This window comes from Falco punctatus (genome assembly GCF_963210335.1).
Source record: "Falco punctatus genome assembly, chromosome: 6".
In the NCBI taxonomy this organism is placed as follows: domain Eukaryota; kingdom Metazoa; phylum Chordata; class Aves; order Falconiformes; family Falconidae; genus Falco; species Falco punctatus.
The window spans coordinates 76010348-76029955 of NC_137585.1; the positions used below are offsets into that span (position 1 = coordinate 76010348).

The window sequence follows — 19608 nt, forward strand, 5'->3', positions numbered from 1 at the left end:
TAACCTATGGAGCTGTGGGCACAACAGGCAGGTTCAGTTGGTTAAACACTAGCACCAAGGATCACTTTAGACACTGTGGAGAGGCTGCCTCACCTACCTGCTACTCCAGCAGGCTGTGATTTCCACCAAGCCCCAGGTTATATCTGCCAGCCTTGTGCTGATGTCTCAGAAACACCTGGACACCTCAAGTGGCAACAACGTCCTGTGCTTGTGCAACAAATCCCGCTTGAGGACTCAACAAGCGTGAACCCACATCTATGTGTGCACCAGGTGCTTAAGCTTCCTTTATATCAGTGGGGATCCAACCCATGCAGTCAGTGGGGTCCAGGGAGCTGCTCGGCTGGTCTAGCACAGCTATCTCACAATGAGCTGAACGTTTTGTTCCAGCAACGACACTGACCGTATCTCCTCTAACTATAAAGGAAGTTTAGACACTGATCTGACATGGACACACCTTCATATAACTTCTATATTGAACTGTTTTAACCTGACGCTAAATGTTTGTATCAGCCAAAAAAAAAAAAAAAAAAGGCTGGATAAATCCATGGAAGAAAAGCACACCAAGGGCTACTAAACCCAGAGTGCCCTGTTTGGTTCAGAAAGCAGAAATTTTCATCTGCAAGTCAGTCTCATCTGGGAGAATATTTCTGGGAGGTCTATTTACGCGCCTACCGTGTTTGTACACCTGTGTGGGCATCCAGAAGGGTGGACTCTCGTCTGACCAGCAGTGGTCAGTCTTACATCCTCATGGGCATCACAGTCGCAAATCAGAGCTATCCTCTTCTGAGCAGTATTTAAAAATTCCTATGCACACTGCACAATTTAAATCTCACATGCTTCATATGTTGTATTACATTAGGAATATATACTCACCCATACTGAAATAAAATCTTAAGTTCCCATAACCTGTAGCATCCATGTAAGGAGTGCATATTTTTCTTTCTCCGTCTCTGAGAAATACCACAGCTGAGCCAGATTCCAGTGTCCCACATTCGGTACCAATGACAGCTCCAAATATGTCCCACCTGAAGAGATCAACAAGGGGCAGAGAACATGCAGTGGCACGTTACTGATAAACTCATACAAAAGATGTTCTAGAAGTTCATTTATGCATACAAAAAAAGGCATCTGCTTCTACTCTTAGAGAGGACAACAAAATGGAGTGTTTCAAACATGACTCCTATGACATTACTTACATATTCAATACTAGCTTTTAAACCCAGTTGACTTAAAGCAAAGTTAATGCAAGTATTTTAAATAAATTGCCATAAAAGCATGAATTACTAAAAAAATGAGGCTTTTAATGAATGCTATTACCAAATATTTAGTGTTGTATTGTTCCATCATCTTCATTATTTTTCTGACAATAAAATGTTTTAAATAAATTGCATTCTGTTTTGTTCTGCATAATATAAGGTTTATAGTTCAATGAAGTTTGAAAAGGCACATGCCCACCATATCTGCCATACAGTCATTAAATATGTAGGTAATAGCTGAAAATGCTCTCTTTTCATCTTTTTCAGCATTTAGGGTAACAGTTTTTAACAAACACATGAACAGAGTATGAAAAAAGACTGCTGTGTTTCTAATATGTGATGATACGATCTTTCTCAGTTTTTCTGTACAGCATTTTATCTTATTTTTATTCAGTGATAATTAAAAGAGCTGTTGCAGAATTTTTCAATTAAATATTTTTAATTGAAAATATGTTTTCATCATGAAAGCGCTGGTTTCTTCAAAACTCAATTACAATATTTTGAAAGATTAGAAACTGTTGAAAACTTGTACGTTACTTTGGTCTGATCCATTATTATTCATGTTGAAGTCTTAATTAATTCATAATACAGTATTTTAAAATTATAAAGATGATAAAACAATGAAATTATTCAGAATCACTAAATCCTGATAATCCAATCATTTAACTAGCCAGCAAGATTCAGGATGAATGAGAAAAAATTGCAGTTCAGAAACCTTTGTGGGAAGGCAGAGCCTTTTCCTCTCTCCCTCCAGCAGAAATAATCTCGAGCAGCTATATGCCATAAGACAATTTCAAAACCTGTCATTTCAAGAACTCAACAGTCTAGTTATCAGTTTAACCATTCCAACTATTTCAAAATTTATTTTTAGGATCTTCTAAAAAGCTGCCAGTTTCCTTATTGACCTAAGCTGTGACAGACCAGCAGCGTGCCTGTTTGGAAATCCTGCTTTGAAACTGTCAGTCATTTACACAGGAATTAGTGAGTTTAACATCACTGAAAAGCTTTATTATATAAATATTTTAACCAAAGCACAGTTTAACCTAACCCTAAGTCTGTCATGCAGAATTTGTAAAGGTAATGTGCAATATAATCAAAATACAATTTAAAAAATGGGTCTCTTGGGCTGAAGGCAAGTACAGAATTAAACAGTTGTGCCTTCTTTAACTTACATGAGAAAATCTGACAATGCTCCATTGATCTTTCGTATGCTCTATTTAGCTCAATTAAAACACTCTCAGTAGTGACCCACAAAACAACTCAGGGTCATGAATGATGCAGATCATGGATGCTTCAAGGATCCTCTCATTTTAGGCAGCATTAGAAATGAAACCCAGGAAGTTCTACTGCATGATAAAAACTGGCACTTTAATAGAAATATACCAACACACTGTCCATAAGGACAAATGGAGAAGGAACCTGGGTGATGGCATGACAGAGATGCGGACATTACATTTGAATTAATTTATCACTTGCATGACTCTTGAAATTCTTCTTTATAAACCCGGTGATAGAATAATATAAGGACCTAAACTAGAGCAAATGGACACAGAGGTCCAAAGCATTAATGTGTCTGCTAGAGGCAGAGGCAGCCTGGTGGGAGGATCTGACCACTTTTAGGATCAGGTCCTAATTTACACAGTTAAACAGCCGAATGACAGTGGGAAGATGCGTGGTACTAACAACCGCAACCCCTATCCATGTAGCTTACTGCTTTAGGTGGGACATGCAAAAAATACCAATCAGCTGCTTATTAAAAACAATGATAAGCTCCTCTGCCCTCACTGTTGAGCTCTTTCACATGTCTCACCTCTGAGAGCGCTTGGTGCAGAAGCAGCTGGTGGTGAGCCCTACATTGAGCTTCCTTTTGCTCTCTCCCTTATGAGGGATGCTTTTGCCTTTCCTTTGAGAGCTGATGTTACAAAGGGGAGCCTGAGAACTTCCTGCAAGCTCTGTCTCAGGTATCAAGAAAGTGTTTCTGTGACTTTTTGAATACAGTAAAGCGGTACTTTAAATATAGTTCAAACAGCATTCAAAAATATTTCTCTAGGAATTAAGGAGGCACATATATTTGCAGTCATGCACAATTCCCAAAGCAAAGTCCCACAGAAATGTTGCAGATAGGGACAGTGGTGGTTACAATTTTATATGATGGGGATGTAATCTGTAACATCACCTGAGTTCAGTGTGTTTTCATGGCTGCATGCAATTTAATCTTCCATTCTTAGAGCAACAATTGTAAGGAGGAAGTTTCTAATATAGAATAAAATTTGAAAATTAAAAAAAAAAAACAACAAAAAACCCAAGGGAAAAAGGTTTGAGGCCTTGGGCTGGCTGCTTAGTGCCTCAGAAAACAAAACTGCCACCTGCTAGGGCAGGCTGCCACACCACAACGGTTTTACATGCAGGAGGGCAGATCAGGATCTGGTTCCTGGGACTGCAAGCAGGATGAGAGAGCAAAATGCATCTTCTGGCTGCACCCTGCCTTGCTCCTAGCTGGGAGTGGTGGCACCTGCGATTTGAGCTACGCACTATGTGACAGCAAAAATGTAACCTTCCTAATTTGGAAGAAATTGTGTATTTGTTAACAAGGGTTGCAGCTGGCCCAGCTTAGCTTAACTAAATACCTGGTTCAGTAGAGACAGGACCTGCAGACAGCACAGATGTAACACTGCCATCCTGTTTTTTCAAGATGGAAAAGAGGCTAAGAGAACATCTCAAACGTATCCCACACAGTCACACAACACACCACACATACTCATTTTCTTTCCTTTGTCTAAAACAGCACCTGCTGTGCCATGGGTTAATTATTCAAACTGGGACAGAGTTCACAGTGAATACTTTTCTGTAAGCCTCACATAAACTATGTGTCCACAGGAGACATTAGCATGTATTTCTTATAAAGGTGCTCTTTACCTTCAGCACAGCATAGGCAGCATTTGAATCAGCTGCTAATGATCTGAAGTACTTTGTAGGTTAAAATCAATATTCGGTAGAGACCCATAAATTAGCAGTGTATGTTTCTCATTGCCCTGGGGTTACAGTAACTAGTTAAAGTCTTTTTTAAAAAAAAAATAAATAAAAAAGAATCAAGACCACATTGTTGGCCATTTTCTTTTTGTCAGAATTTATACACTAAGGTATATAAAATAATACTTCTTTACCAGGACACTTTTTTTTTTTTCTTTTAAGCTCACTCATGTTTTGCTAAGAGTAGCAATTTTGCTGTCCTAGATGGCTTCTTTATTTTCCGTGCGTTTGCAGCAGTCCCTGCTGGATCTGGCTTTACAGATACTCTTTGAATCCCGATGTATATATTTAAAGTAAAAACCAGTAAATTATCAGCCAGATCCTCAGCTCTTGCATGGCAGGCATGGCCATGCACTCGGTTCTGGAAGGTGAGAGCAGGCTGCTGCTTCAGCTGTCTTGCCTCCACCTGCTCCACACCTGCAGGCTTCTGCACAGGCAGGAGATCTCTCATGGCAAAGTGTGGCTCACAGCGGCAGTCTAGAGGGGGATGAATTTCTCAAGGAATTGGATTTTGTATGGATATGAGTTTGTTAACAGCACTCAGGTGTGAATGAAAAAACAGATCAACATCATATGTTTCTTCAGAATGACTGAAAAATTCACAAACATGACTTTTTTCATGAAAAACATAGGTGACAGGATGGTCTGGAGACTGACTGTTCCTTTGGGGCTTTCCGGACTTGTTCCTTCCTAAAATCCACAATCACCTGTTATCTACTGTACTGCTATTTATCCTAGTCACGATCTTCCCTGACTACACAGCAAAGACAAAATGGAATTCTCTGTTTATCCAGTTTCCACACCCCTGGAGTGATGCTGCACATCTGCTTAAGGCCCTGCACAGGTGAGGGGCACTCACCCTTTAGGCTGGCTCTCAAATTCTTCTGCCCACTGCTCCTGGGCATCCTCTGTGGAGAGGTCCACGTCCCGAGTTGTGGCAAAATTGAACTCACTGCCTTCTGTCCCGTGGAAGTAGATGGAGTTCCCATCCGACTGGCAGCTATGCTGTGGACAAAAGGAGCACAGGGGAGGTGACACTACATCAGGTTTGTAAAGCGTCCTCCTCATGCACTGTCAGAGCTCAGAGAGAGCTATACGTTACCTAATGACTTACCGACACCTGAAACAACATAAAAATAAAAAATGGACAGTCATATTTTATCTTTCTTGCCCCACTCCCAATGATGATTGCGCCCTAATCTCATACTTTCCTTAAAAACACACCACAGATTATTGTAAAACTGTGTTTGCATAGAAAAGTCATGTACCCTCTCTTCAGGTGTTTATTTCTATTTTGAAGTATTGCCTTTATATCTGGCACATACACAACCGTGTGTACAAATAACTTTAGTAGTACATCAAACATTGCTATGGATATCTTGTCAGCATAAGAGTTTTGTGCTGTGAAACACATCAGGTCTCCATGCCTGAATTTTTGCCAGAAGAGGTGTTTGTGTGTAAAATTGCTATGCGTTGCCATACAGTAAACTTGGGGCCTGAAAGTGCATGAGTGAAAAGGCAAATATTTGCCTTATTTCATTTGAATAGCATAACTAATAGCTCTATAGGAAACTAGGTCTTGTGATACAGCAGTCTCAGAGGTCCCAAGGCTGCCTCCAAACCCAACACATCTGCTTTTCCTATTGCACCTCCATATATAACACCTCAACAGCATCGAAAGTGTGCCCTGCCTACCACAGCTCTCCAGGAGTGTCGACCTGGAAGAAGGTGCCGGTGAGGAGCACATGGGGGTTACAGTTCAGATTTACTTCTTTCTCCCATCTTACTTTTGCCTTCTTGTGTGTCTGATAAAATGGTAAAAGTCTTCCAAATCTGTGTGGCAAACAAGATACTGGAAGCTTCTAAAGAAGATCTGCCTGGCCTTAATGCAAACTGAGAACTTGGTATTCTATCAAATTGCTCACACTACAGCAATACTGATAAAAATAATAATTAGCTAAAACACTTTAAAAAAAATCTTTGTTGTATTAAAAATGAAAGCTGACATAATAAATAATTAATTAGAATAATTCTGCATTCTAACCAGAGTTCAACATCTGAAAAAGAGATAAAATAATGCCAAATTGCATTGACCTTTTCAGTACCGCCTGTGCAGTGCCCTCCTGTCTCTGGACCTCTTCATAACGTGCCGAGGGAAAGTATGACAATGACCTCTTCTGTTTTTAAAAAGGTCATGGCAGTGCCCCATAAGTGAATAATTAAATTTTTAACAAAGACAACGATGTGGCAAGAAATTATAACTGCCCAGTACACCTGCATGGGATTCTATAAGCAAAGTACAAAATAATACATTTTGTCACATTCCTTCATTTACTAATGCAAAAAAGAGACATAACTGAAATTCTTTTGTTGATGATTTTCAAGTATGATTGACAATAACATAGCAATTAATTTATATTTAGGAATATAATTTATGACTATGTTTCTAAAGGTGTCTACACATTGTTAGAAAAAAAACAAGACTTGAAGTCGGATTTTTATATAGACGCTTTCTGGTCTATAGTTGAATGACAACAGCTCTATGTTTATTAAACACTGACTAAATATCACTTAAAGAAATAAACACACTATAAGAATGTACAGACTGTTTCAACTGCTAAAATAAACACATCGAATGTTTTTCTTCCAAAGAAAGGTCAAAGCAATAGATTCTCAAATGTTGATAAAACTTATTGCAGAAATTCAATAGATTTTGTCATAAATCTCCCTAATCTGTTTAATGCATCATATACACAGTGCACCATATATGCAGCTGCTGCCACTGAGAAGGCAGAATAATTTACACATAAAATATTTTATAACTAGCAGAATTTCATGAAACAGTTTTATATTTTACTTCTCCTTGAAAAACACTGCTTGTACCATACAGTTATTTATAACTGACTGAGAAATGGCTTTTGTTCACTGATTTTATCCTTCATGTTCACAGGTATTGCTAACATCAGGATTTTAAGAATAATTTGGTTTTTTGCTTCTTGCTTTTCTGAATTCTCTTAATTTGCTGAACAGAAATGAAGTATCCTTTATCTGTCAATCAATCTGCCACAAAACTCCTATTATCTGCAGGCAGTCAAGTAAATACACTAAAAATAAATATTCAGGCTAAAACTTAATTCAAATCCATGTAACCCTTCATCTCTTAGGAAACAAACAGGCACATAGATCCTACTGAGCTAGTTATTACAATTGCACACAAGCTTTGGAAAATCCTTTCTAAGCCTTACTTATTTCTCAGGTGCTAAGTTACATATAAGTATATACTTGATAGTGGAGTATGTAATTAGTAATCTCTTGCCAGATGAAAGCAACCTATTAAAATAAACACAAACCAGATGCAAACCTATTATCACTTAACATTTCTGTGCTCTTCCGCTGTTTAACAGAATATTTACTGAAGTACACCTGATGGAGTTGTCAAGTTGAATAAATGGGCAGTTTGGCAAAGAGGTGAATAAGTAATTATTGATACAGTAGTATATGATCAACCCTTTATGAAAGCTCAAAAGCATCGTTCATTTCACTAGTTCTATAAAACTATCTTTATGCTTTTATACACGGCTACATATTATCTATGAATATGTATTTTATGCACATTTTATATGTTAATGAACCACACAACGTATGGCTTAAATCACTCTCTGCTCACGTTATCTTTGAATCTCACATAAAACAGCTACGCAGAAGAGAAGTTCAAACTGGGGTTTAACTCCTGTTATTCTACATACCTACAAAACCAGCCTCAGAAGCTGATTACATTTAAAGAGAGTAAGAAAGATTTTCAAACCAGAGGTATGGCTTTTAAAGAAGTTCTGAGGGAGGGCCATCATTTTTTGGTACATGTTTTGCCCCAGTGGCACCTTTGGGACCCCAGACACATGCCTGTAGGAGAAGCAGAGGAGGATGAGCCCCATCTGCATGAGCCATGCTGCCCCACAAGGGCCAGGGTTCCTCTGCTCATGCTCTTGCCTTCTCCCACCTGCCACATTTCCCTCACTTGTATAAGCATCACTCCCAGTTTACACTTAGCTTCCACGTTTTTCTTCTGATTTTCCAGGCAGTCACTATCTGTTGCTACTTGTACTACTTTTTTTTTTCCACTTGATGGGCTGCTAAGGGGTGAATAACGTCAAAGGGCCCTCAGCCAAATTTTCCAGGAGCAAAAGAAGCTCCACAGGAGATGGTCCCTCACCGGCATTGCTCCCAACTTCCCTGTCAGTCTTGTTCAACATCCAGGAGGCTGCTGACTGTGTTGGATTATTTTGCAGGTTTCTAAGAGGGCTTGAACAGATTAGAGACTGAATTGAAACCATCAGACTCTTTTTCTCTTGGTTTCAACCCAGAATTTGAATCCAAACCTTTAGAAATGAAGAACTGAAGTACAATTTACATACTGTCACCTCTTTCCCAAATTAAAGGCTTTACACTTGCAGTGGTAGTCTATATACTTCCAGTATTTAAGGATTGAATTTTACAGTGGGGTTTTTTTGTGTCATTCTGAAGTGATAAAAAATGTGGAATGAACATATACTGTGTTTTGAAATTAACTGGAATAAGTTCTCTCTAAACTGGAGATACTGCAGACATCTCTATATAGATGTAGAGTTTTCTTTTACAAATTCCAGATTGAATTTTTTCTCTGTTTTATTTTTCTTTATAATGAAATGATTTCTATGATAAGAACAAATTAGCTTGCTGTGCAAATTTTGTAACTAAAAAGGCCAGTGGCAGCAACTTGTAGGTTATTTCTCCTTGTTACCATGGAAGCATCAGCTGTAGGTCCAGAACTAAAGCACAGTCTAATTTTATTTAAAGGGGATTAAAAGCATGTGGAACATTTACTGTGTCCTTACGCAAATTACAACACTGAAAAGTTAACTAATTTGAGAGGAAAAATTAATTTAGAGAATAAATCCTTTGACAAATCTGATAACCTTCATTAAACAAAGCTTTCTCCCCAGTCACCTACATAATAAAACATAGGACACTTGCAGGCACTTGAATGGAGCCACTTCACCACAGTAGCTGTTTCCTATTGTTTGCAACTGGAGTGGGACTATCAGCCTGCCATAAGTAAACTGTTGTACTCCTAAATAAACAACCCTTGCCTGTTGCCAAACGGAAAGAAGCCAAGTTCTGTTCAGGAACTGTGGTCATCCCAAGGGGGAAAAAAACCCCAGTTTAATTTAATCTGGCACTACTAATACTATTATTCACTAGCTGCAATTGTTAAGCTATTGCTTTACATGAATAGGGCAAAATGAAATTTGGCTGGACTCATTCCCATATCTCAGCATGCTTGGATTTGCTTTCAATCTAATCTTCACGCTGAGTTTTCTGTTTCTAAAGTTTGTCTACTGGATAGTTATGGTATCGCTGCTTTTATCCTACTTTCAAGGCCCTGCATGGCTCATCCTTACCTGCCTCCACCATCTCCCACATGCAATCACCTCATGGCTCACTTTTCCTTGACTGCCAATGCTTGCCACCATGTCTGCTGGCGAGACGACCAAACTTACATGACCTTGTCCATTCTTCCCACCATGCTTGGAAAATTCCCCACAAGATGATGTCCTTCAGACATTTCCTTAGTGCTTCCCTCAACAACAAACCTTGTCATCGATTACACTGAAGAAGGCACCGTTCAGCAGGACGAGCACTCTCTCGTCTTGCAATACTTCTTTTTACTCCCAGGTTTCCCCAGCTCCAGCTTATCTCCTGTTTTATAAACAGAGGGCAATTTCCTGGGACACAGGCTATCTTTTTGATCTGTGCCAGAGGAGGCAGCAGTGGCAGATTACTTGCTCAGGGCTCTTTGATGCTACAGTGGTACCACTACTAAAAAAAATAAATCTTCATGCCAAATTTGCTGTTATTTATGAATATTTCTAGTGTATAAGTACCATTGTTAGCCAAGTTAGCTATGAGAGCCAGCGAGTCTTATTAATTCAGGTGAGATTTCTGTTGTACATGAGGACATTAGCTAATAATTTGAAGATTCAGACTATGTGAGAGGGTACTGCATGGTTTCAAAATCAAATTTTTGTCAAGAGTCTGTCACTCTCTTTATCCTACTCCATACTCCTTATATTTTACATCTACCTACAGCTTTCACCTTTTTTTGGTAGATGCTTTTAGGAAAGCCTCTTGATCGTCTGAGATGTAGAAGGGTTTCTGTTAGGACTGCTCAAAACCATTGGTCAACGAAGGCAGGGAAATCAGATTTGGCAAAGAAGGTACTTTACTGATTTATATTTTTATAAATGCTGACCAGCTTTCCACAATGTCTAAATGACTTAAGGGCCCAAAGTAAGATCTTGGAACCTACCTCATGTAGCATGCATAAACAATCTCCCTATTTTTAAAGACTTGTATGAGAGCACCATGCAAGGAGACATCTGCTACCCTCAGTGTGACCTCTTGGCTGGGAGGGACCTCTGGAGGTCTCCCGTTCATCCTGCCATAGCACAAGTGTCAATGAGATCTGCCTATGCCATAGTTGCAATTAAGGACACAGCCCGAAAGATTTTTAGAAGCTCAAAAGATAAGGATTGGGAATGTAAACAGAAACACTGAAGTCCATCCAAACCAGCTTCTGTCCCAGTTGTTCAAGTCAAACTTGTGAATCAATAAATACCTCTTGGCTTTACAGTATGGGATTTCTTTACTTGGAGAGCAGAAGAGAGGGCAACTAAACGATACAACTGTGCCGTTCGGAGAACCATCAACAGGAAACACTAGTGTGAAATTCCTCAGTGTAACAGATTTTTGGCTGAGGTGCTGCATATCATCTTCCCGAGGTTCTCCCCCACACTCCCACGAAAATGTTGTTCATCTCTGTGCCTTTAAAGTATCCACAGTCATCTTTACCATCGTTTAGCTAGGTTTTTATCAGAGACAAACACTGATGCTCCTCTTCATATTATCTCTCCAGGGCCTAATGGCCCCGATGATTCTTTCAGGCAGCTGTGGCCTCACAATTTATTTTTTGGCGACATTTCTTGCATTGGAATGAATGTGTTGGGCATTTGGGCAGTGCCAGCTTGCAAAGGGCTGATGGCAGATGGAAAGAAATCTGCCCAGTATGCCTTCACCTCTACATGAGCAGAGGGCCATCAATTTCCCCCATTAAGAAGTTGTCATGCAGCCCACCCAGCTGGAGGAGCATCTCTGATAGCCAGGCTGGCTGGCGTATGCTATTCAAATACAAAATGCACTTTAAAAGGAAACAAAAATATCATTTGTCGGCAAATTGAAAATGCATGGCTTTGACCGCAGCCAATTTTTTAATGACTGTAATATTTTAAGTGATTATTTTTGCCACTTCAGATTGCTCCTTAGAGAGGAGAGTTTTTTTTTAATTAAAATCTAGGCAATGCAAACAGATGAGATATGAGAAGCAGAGGAACAAGAAAAAAAGATGAAGAAAATTAATTAAAGCAGCATTGTCAATGGAGCCATAAATTAGATATCATGTCTTTCTGGGAACGAGTCACGCAGGTTTTAAAGATTTTAAGATTGTGACATGATAGCAGGTACAGGGATAGATTCAGTCTTGATAAAATCATACTCCATATGCAATGTCTTAGCCAGGAAAGATACAACAACAGGATTTAGGGAAGATTCTAAATTCTGTGGATTTGGCTGTTGACACTTCTGGCCTGAAGTCCCTTCTTTAACCAAATGAAAAAATACAATGTGATTAGAATACTTTCCCATGAATAACCAGGGCTTTAATCTTTCCCACATGCTACATTTTTACATCATTTAATACAGGTTACAGAATGAAAACCTTGGCTGCACAGGCAGGCCAGGTGCACGGAGGGCTACAGTGCACCTTCCCTTTCCAAAACAATGGGATGAAATTTGTTCTATGACACGGTAACATACTCTTTATAAAGTGTGTTTTCACTCATAATTTCCGACTACAGACTGTTATTCAAAGGCTAGTGTTCTAAACACTTTGCTTGTTTATGAGTGATTCAGATTTGTATGGTTCTTAATTTTCTAGGACATCTCATGATATTTGTCTGGTCATTCTGACAATGACCAATTTCCTTAATGAGTCATTTAACTGGCACGAACTGAACTATTCCTCTATGTTATCGGGAACTATTGCTGTTTCTAGTACTCTGCAGTGAGCATGATGAAACCTCATCTGTTCTTCTGAAAGTAATGATATGTATTTACACCACTGTGAAATTAAAAGTGAGAAAGAGTCCACCGAAGTAATTTCTACTCTTTGGCATCTAATGGGTCAATTCATGTTGTTTTCATTAATGTGCATCTCACAGTGACCTGCAAAGACCAAATTCTTTCCTTCTAGGAGGCAGGAAAGACCCCTGGTGTTTTGATGCCAGCTCAGAGCTAATGCTGGCTCCCTGCCACCCCCACCCCCACTTCCAAGCCATGGGGAACTGGCATGGAGAAAGGTGCAGGTTCAGCATTGCTGTCCAACAGCGATTCTCTGCTGCCCGAACAACTCACAACACCACAGTCAACAACCTATCAGTTCCAATGAACCCCTAGGCACTGTATTTAAGTGTTATTATTTTAATTAAAAGTGTGATTATTAACAGCACCCCCACCCCCCAAGAACAATTCCACACTCGGGCTAGATCCAGCCCTATGGATATACAGATGCCTCCTCGTGGGCACAGCTCAGAGTGCCCACACTCACAAAAGGGAGCCGGTCGACAGGTTTTTGTGCACCCTGCTCTGCTTTCTCCACCTCTCCTCCCCTCTCACACTCCCTTTTCCACCCACAGAGAAGCAGGAATGGCTCTCAGATGAGGTACAGCAGGAGGCCTGCTCACCTCTTCCCAGGAAGATGTGGTGGATAAGGGCTCCTGTGAGGCAAAGCAGCTGGCTAGGAGGTTGGGTTTGGCCCACAGACCAAATACTGCCTTGCTAAATCTTATTCAAAAAATAAGAGAGTCTTGTCAAAAGCATCTCTGTGTAATTTTGTCCAACATAAAGTCATAGCAATTTTAATCTGCCATTTTCACACTGGTAAATAGAGCACTACCTTTCCTCCTGCAAACAAATATATTTGACCTGATTCAGACAACAGGTACCTCAACCCCTTTTTGAACAAGAATTTAAAACAAAAACAAAAAAATGGAAAAAAACACACAATTTGTTCATCTCAGCACAAACAATTAAACCCAACAAAGATATATATGGAATATCAGGATGTTTGTTTTGAAAGAAGACTACCCAGTGCCATTCCTATTAATTAACAGAGTATTCAGAGATTTGGAAATCTGCTCTGGAACTGGGGGTGGCAGAATAGCTTAATCAGCCTTTCTTTTTGCCAAACTCCCAGGCCTGCGTGCATGTCTCCTCTGCTCAGTGACACACAACAACACAGGTTCAGGAAGGACTCGCAGATCTAGGATGTGCGTAGCCCTGCTCCCTCAGTGTGTGGTGAAAGGTCACCCAGTTTTACAGACACATTTTCAGCATATTCTTCTGAGTGTGAATGTTCAGTTCTCCCACTGTCCTCTTATGCAGCTTTCTGCTAAGCTGGCATGCATTTCTGGGAAATTAAAATGAGCTGAGTGCTGATGACCTGTTACTTAAGGGGCTTACTGCACCAGGATATTGGGGCTGGGACACTGTCAGGATTTATTGGTCATGTCCATGGTAGTGAATAACATGCATCAGGTACTGTTCCCTGGTCCTAAACCCAGCTTGCTCAGTGAGGATGGCACAGACCTTCCCCCCTTGCCCTATTCCATGCGGTGCCAGGCTGCATGCTTGTGATCAGCATCACACACAACCCCAGGTGTAGTCGCCAAGCCCTGCAGACCAAACACACCAAAGCTGACCAGGTGGGCTGCAACCTTCAGCCACCAAGGGAAGAGTGGCTGCAACTACTGTGAGACAGCAGTTCTGTAACTTGGTTCTTCTCAGAGGTGAGACGCGTCACTGGGTTAACACATCATGACCAAATACATCACCGCTCTAGTGTCTCTAATGATCTATACTGCTTTTTCCCAGATGTAGAAAAATTCCAGAGACAGGTGGTTTGACCTCAATGATATTTTTACATAATCAAAATACTGCAGAGACATGAACTATAAGACTGCTGAGGTCATCTCCCTTCTCAATCTCAGTTTTAAGCTTGCACATCCAATCTTGGACAGGGGCAATCAGAGAAAACTAAAAATTTAGCACATGTTGTACCTCAAGCCACCATAATTCCTGGCCAAATCTACAAGATACATGAAGTGTCCACTGAAAGATGAAATCACTTTTGTGTTCTATAGGAGCAGAGATCCCAGAAGCATTACTTTTCCCCCAATTAGTATGAAGTCTTGAGGTTCAGAGACCTTTAATAGCTCTCAGAGCACAACACTGCTTCATGCTTTTCAGCAGCCTCAACCACCAGTGCAATACCCTAACCATGTCCAGTTAGTTACTGGGCCGTGCCCATGCTCAGAGCTGTCACTGGAAATGCTGAAATGCAGTCAGGAATTTATCCTGTTCAACACCCTTCCACACAGTCCAACACAGATAAATACGTTCCAGTGGATCCAATTAATCTCCTAAGGGTTGCTTGGCCTTGCTAACAGCGTCTTTCTTGCCTTTTGCTGTCATCTTTGGAACCGAAATACACAAATTCAGTGGCTTATCTCTCAGCTTGCTTCCTATCTCAGCAGCCAGTTCCAGCTGCGTCTGCAACCAGCCATGTGCTCTCAAATGAGCAGCAACCGCTCCTGAACGCAATGAAATTCCTGGTCCGAGCTCAAGCAAACTGGGAGAGGAGGAGAAACCGCTTCCCAAGCTGGGCACAGGCAAGTTTGCACAAGTGCTTATTGAGAACACACTGTCCAAATCCACCAAACTGGAATGAATGCATCCGTGCGTAATTACCATTAAGGCTTGCACTGTCCATTCCAGTGACTGAATCCCTCACAGCACCGAACCCAGGACGCAGCAGTAGTTTTCATGGTAGGATTTTTCTTAATTTCAGCTGCCTTTTTAAATTACTAATCTAAGTAGCTATTAATCTGAGCAGTTTTGCTAGCAAAACTCCCGGATTTGTAATGTTTGCTATTTATTTTAGTAGATCTCACGTACTACCAAAGTAAACTTTCTACAGAAAAGAATATACTTTCTTTGCAACTTGATAATCATCCAACAAGAGCACGTACCAGGTATAACAAGCAATTCTAAACCCCACCTCCTGAGCAACTACTGGAAAAGAACTTGCCAAACCACATCTATGTGAGTGACTGCAACATTCATTCTGAATTACCAGCAAACCATATCTTAATGCCTATCTTTACTAACAGAGTAACCTACTAGGAGAACAAATCGTTTTTAATGAAAATTATCTTAAAAGGTTTTGGGTGGCTGAAAGGATGGGTGGGGTGGGCTGTTTTAACATGCTAGGATTAAGCCAGGAACCATCCTCTGGCCTTGACAGCAAATAACACAGCAGAGTTTGCATCCACCTAGGCAAACTCTCTCCTCCTAGAAGAGTGGCGTCATCCTTGCTGCCTACTGGAAACACTCCGTGGCCCATCCATGAGGGTACATCCCTTGAAGATAATGCCTCGGAGATTGCACAAGCCAAAGCCAAGCAGGGGGGTGTCATAACAACTAAGGTAAGACCACGGGCTCATGTTCACACCCTGGTTTGCTTCGCTTACAACTCATTCACAGAGCCTCCAAGGAGAAGGTTCCACCATCTGAGCAATGCCTGCTGGGGCAGTCCAGAAGTAAACACTTAGACAAAAAGTAAACACTTAGAGAAAGACTGTCTCTACTCTTTTTTTCTACCAGAAATAAGTATGTATTTTTCCTCTTCTTTCTGTTCTGCCTACCAGCTGGATGAGCTATCTCAGACTGGCACTGAGATATAAACTTCCATCTGAGAAATATGCAATATCAACCATTTTAAGGGGTGAAAGGTGGTGAGCAACAAAGGATGAATACAGAAAATAACCCCAGTAAGTGGAAGAAATTTCAAAAGATCATTCTTCTTGTTTGTTTTTACTTTTCTTAATGTTTCATTCCCTCAGTCCAACTTATCTTTATGGCACAATTTAGGAAAAGAGTTGACCTACAGTTTTGTAAATACTAATCAAAACTGAGTTCGACATCAAGTAACATCCAGAAATGTGACTGTTTGTTGGCATGGTCAAGGAAACCCATAAGGAAATGCATTGAAGGAAGCCAGTGAAGAAGTTAACATAAACTTTGAGAAAGATTTTTAAGGCCAGTTGATCTAAAATACTAATTGGCAGAGGACAGGAGGATATGATTTGAAACTTGTATGGCACAAACAGGCTTGGATGGCAGAGATAAGGTCTCATCAGCTTGAAATGGAGTTTCGCATAGTGATAAGACTGTGAGTATGGGAACTTCTTTAAAAGCACACAGGTAAGAGTTACAAAAGATAGCACAGTATAACAATGACATTTGCTGATCCTTTAGTAAAAATATAAGTAAAAATTTAGAATAAAATTTAGAATGGATATGCAGGCTTTCTGAACATCAGGACTATTTAGCAAGTTTTAAGATGTCTGGGAAGCAAAAGGACTTGTAGGAAAAAGAGAACTAGAATTAGCTATCCCTGTAGCAATGTCAGGGTTTCTCCAACACTATTCTGTAGGCTGGTGCCTTTGGCTATGGTAGAGAAATCTCCTAAAAGCTTCCCCCAGTCTCTCTGAACCCTTTCAGCCTGAGAGCATTAACAATACTAGCAATAACAATATTGGGAATCCTGTGAATATGTACCAGTCGTTGCTGCCATCGTTCTGCCATTATGCTGGACAAGTTACCTGTCTGCTGTGAAATGCTGCTTGAAACAGAGGTGACTGGTGTAGTTCCATTTAAAATGTGATGGAATGTCATTAGCACATTGTACAAAGACTCTTACCTTTCTATTTATACAGAATAGTGTGCGATGAACTGAGATTAGAGCTATGTTAAATGTTTTAAAGAAAATATTAAAAGTTTTTGTAAAGTTTTATATAACATTCCAAACCTGAAAAGCAGAAAAATTGTCAAAAAAAAATAATGTGCTTGGTGTTATAATGCTACAACAGAGTCTATGCTGAATCTGATGTAAATCTTGACCCAATTTGTAGTTTTAACATGACATGTTCACATTGCAAAATCTGTTCAAATTATGTTTGGCAAGATTGCTCCTGAAAATCTGAGGAAAACTGGAGCAAAAACCTTAAAAATGAAATTTGACTACAGGAGTGCTCTGGTTGCAATCTAGATACACTAAAAATGTTTGAAATAACTACAGAGTCCCATGAAGAATAAAAGCCCTGCATCACACACACACAGCCTTAATCCAGTGTGGCTGTACCACAGTCTTACACATTGCCTTAACCTGGTGTAAGTGGCTACACATAGTCAAATGTGTAGCTGGGAACAGACACTTGCACATTTCGTTTGTCCCTAAAACAGAAGATGACCTTGGAGGAATGGAAGGTTGGTGAATCCTCACTTATGTCTCATGTAAGTTTTGATCTTGAACAGGATTTCTGTCTAGAAGCACTAAGTGATCTCTGAGTTTAGGTCCCTCGTCTTTCATGTAACCATAGTTGTGTACTGACACAAACTGGCTGAGTTTAACTAAACAAAACCCCAAGAAATCAACAACAACAGAGGTTTACTTGCTAAAGTTTAAATGTTGTTTATACATGTTTCAGAAGGAGCAAGCAGTGTTTAGGCTTGGCTGGCTGAGAAGTAACTGTGCCTATGGCACCTTAATCCTTGCTTTGCTTTCACACCTTCACATGCCTGGGCTGGATTTTAAAATCTAGAGATAAGACTGACAAGAAAACAAAAGCAAACTGATCACAGAAAATTACTTCATTAAGTATACAGGATATTGTTTGATTCTAAAATCTCAATTTAAAATGTTATCATTGTAGTTTAAATGGTCTTACTGAAGTAAAAAAAAAAAAAAGTTAATATGCAGGTACTGTCAGTAGCTTAGTGGAAGTATTTATTTCTAAAAAGATTAATCTGAGGCCATTCATATCAGGTTCTGTGGGAAAAGGATGAGGCCATAGCCAACCTCTACTGCCCTCAGTATTCGACATCTGTTTCCTATGCACCTGCCAAAACCACTACCAGCATCATAAATGAACCCCGACATCAAAACTGCCTTTTTTTGTGAATGAAAAATAAGATGAAAACAGAAAGTCATCTGCTCTTCAACTTCTGGCTGCTTGGAAACATAGAAAGCAAGAATCCAACTGATTTCCAGGCATTGAACAATGCTGCATTTGAAGGAACTGTGCACAGAAATCTCGTAGGGGTCCTTAGAGTTTTTCACAAGGTTGTACAGTTTGATCTCACGTATCAAAACAAGATCTTACTGAAAAAGAGACTTTTAAGAAACAGCCACTACTTGAATGCATGCTGCAGCAGAGATGTGGTATTTACAGTCAGAAAAAGTAGGAAACCATATTTTTTGTGATGGTTTGTGATGAAGTGTAGTGGTAGTCAAACACCACCAAAATAAATAAGCATGTAGATTTCAAAATACCCAGCGGAGAGACTTGAATTTGTTTCAAAAATATTGCACTGTTTTGCTAAAAGGAAGCTGTTTCCCAATTTCTGTTACATGATCTTTGACATGACAGTATAAACTTCATTTGGCTTTGGTCATGGCAGAGAAGTTGTATTGTTCTATAAAGCCCAGATGGGACACAGAAAAGGTAAAAACAAAGTAAAAAAAGAGACCAATTCTAGAAGCAGATGGAGTGGCCTAAATGCCTTTGTGTGTTCACAGTTTGGTTAGATGCTACTGTCTTCTTCTACATACAAGAGTAATACAAACATTAAGCCATAGGAAATCAGACTAACCTTAACTGTGGCCCCAGGAAAGAAAAGCCAGTTGCCAGTATCCACAGGATCAAGATTATCTTCTAACACAACTTTTCTGTGAGCAGCATTAATGATCAGGATGTTGTCCAATGCCCAACAGGCTTCATACACATCACCAGCATGAACATAATCCTGTTTCCACTGAAAATGGATGTTCTCCCCCTTAGCATCTTCAGGAAGGTACAAGATGTGGATGATTGTGCTGACATTGGAAGGGGCACTGAAAAACAATGATATGGAATTAGAGCAAGTTTAACCCATAGCCAGCAACACTTTTCCCCCATTTGACACATTTACTAGGTGTGACGCAGTTGTGCTGATGTCCCTTGTATACTGATAAATCTTCTATGGAGAAGAAAATACCTGTCCGAAGGCAGAGTTCCATCATGCCAGGCGGTGCACGTACAGCCTGAACAGCCAGCCTTGCTTTGAAGAA

General features: G+C 40.0%; 1 protein-coding gene across 2 annotated transcripts in view; it reads right to left on the reverse strand.

Moving 5' to 3' along the window:
* The window catches only part of RELN (reelin), a 321986-nt gene that overhangs the window by 112617 nt on the left and 189761 nt on the right, over positions 1 to 19608 (reverse strand). For both annotated transcript variants that reach the window (XM_080391905.1, XM_080391904.1), the window contains 3 exons: positions 19152 to 19392; positions 5146 to 5291; positions 874 to 1025 (listed from right to left, as the gene is read on the reverse strand). In XM_080391905.1, the coding sequence (XP_080248031.1) occupies positions 874 to 1025; positions 5146 to 5291; positions 19152 to 19392 (539 nt within the window). The remainder of the gene's footprint in view (positions 1 to 873; positions 1026 to 5145; positions 5292 to 19151; positions 19393 to 19608) is intronic.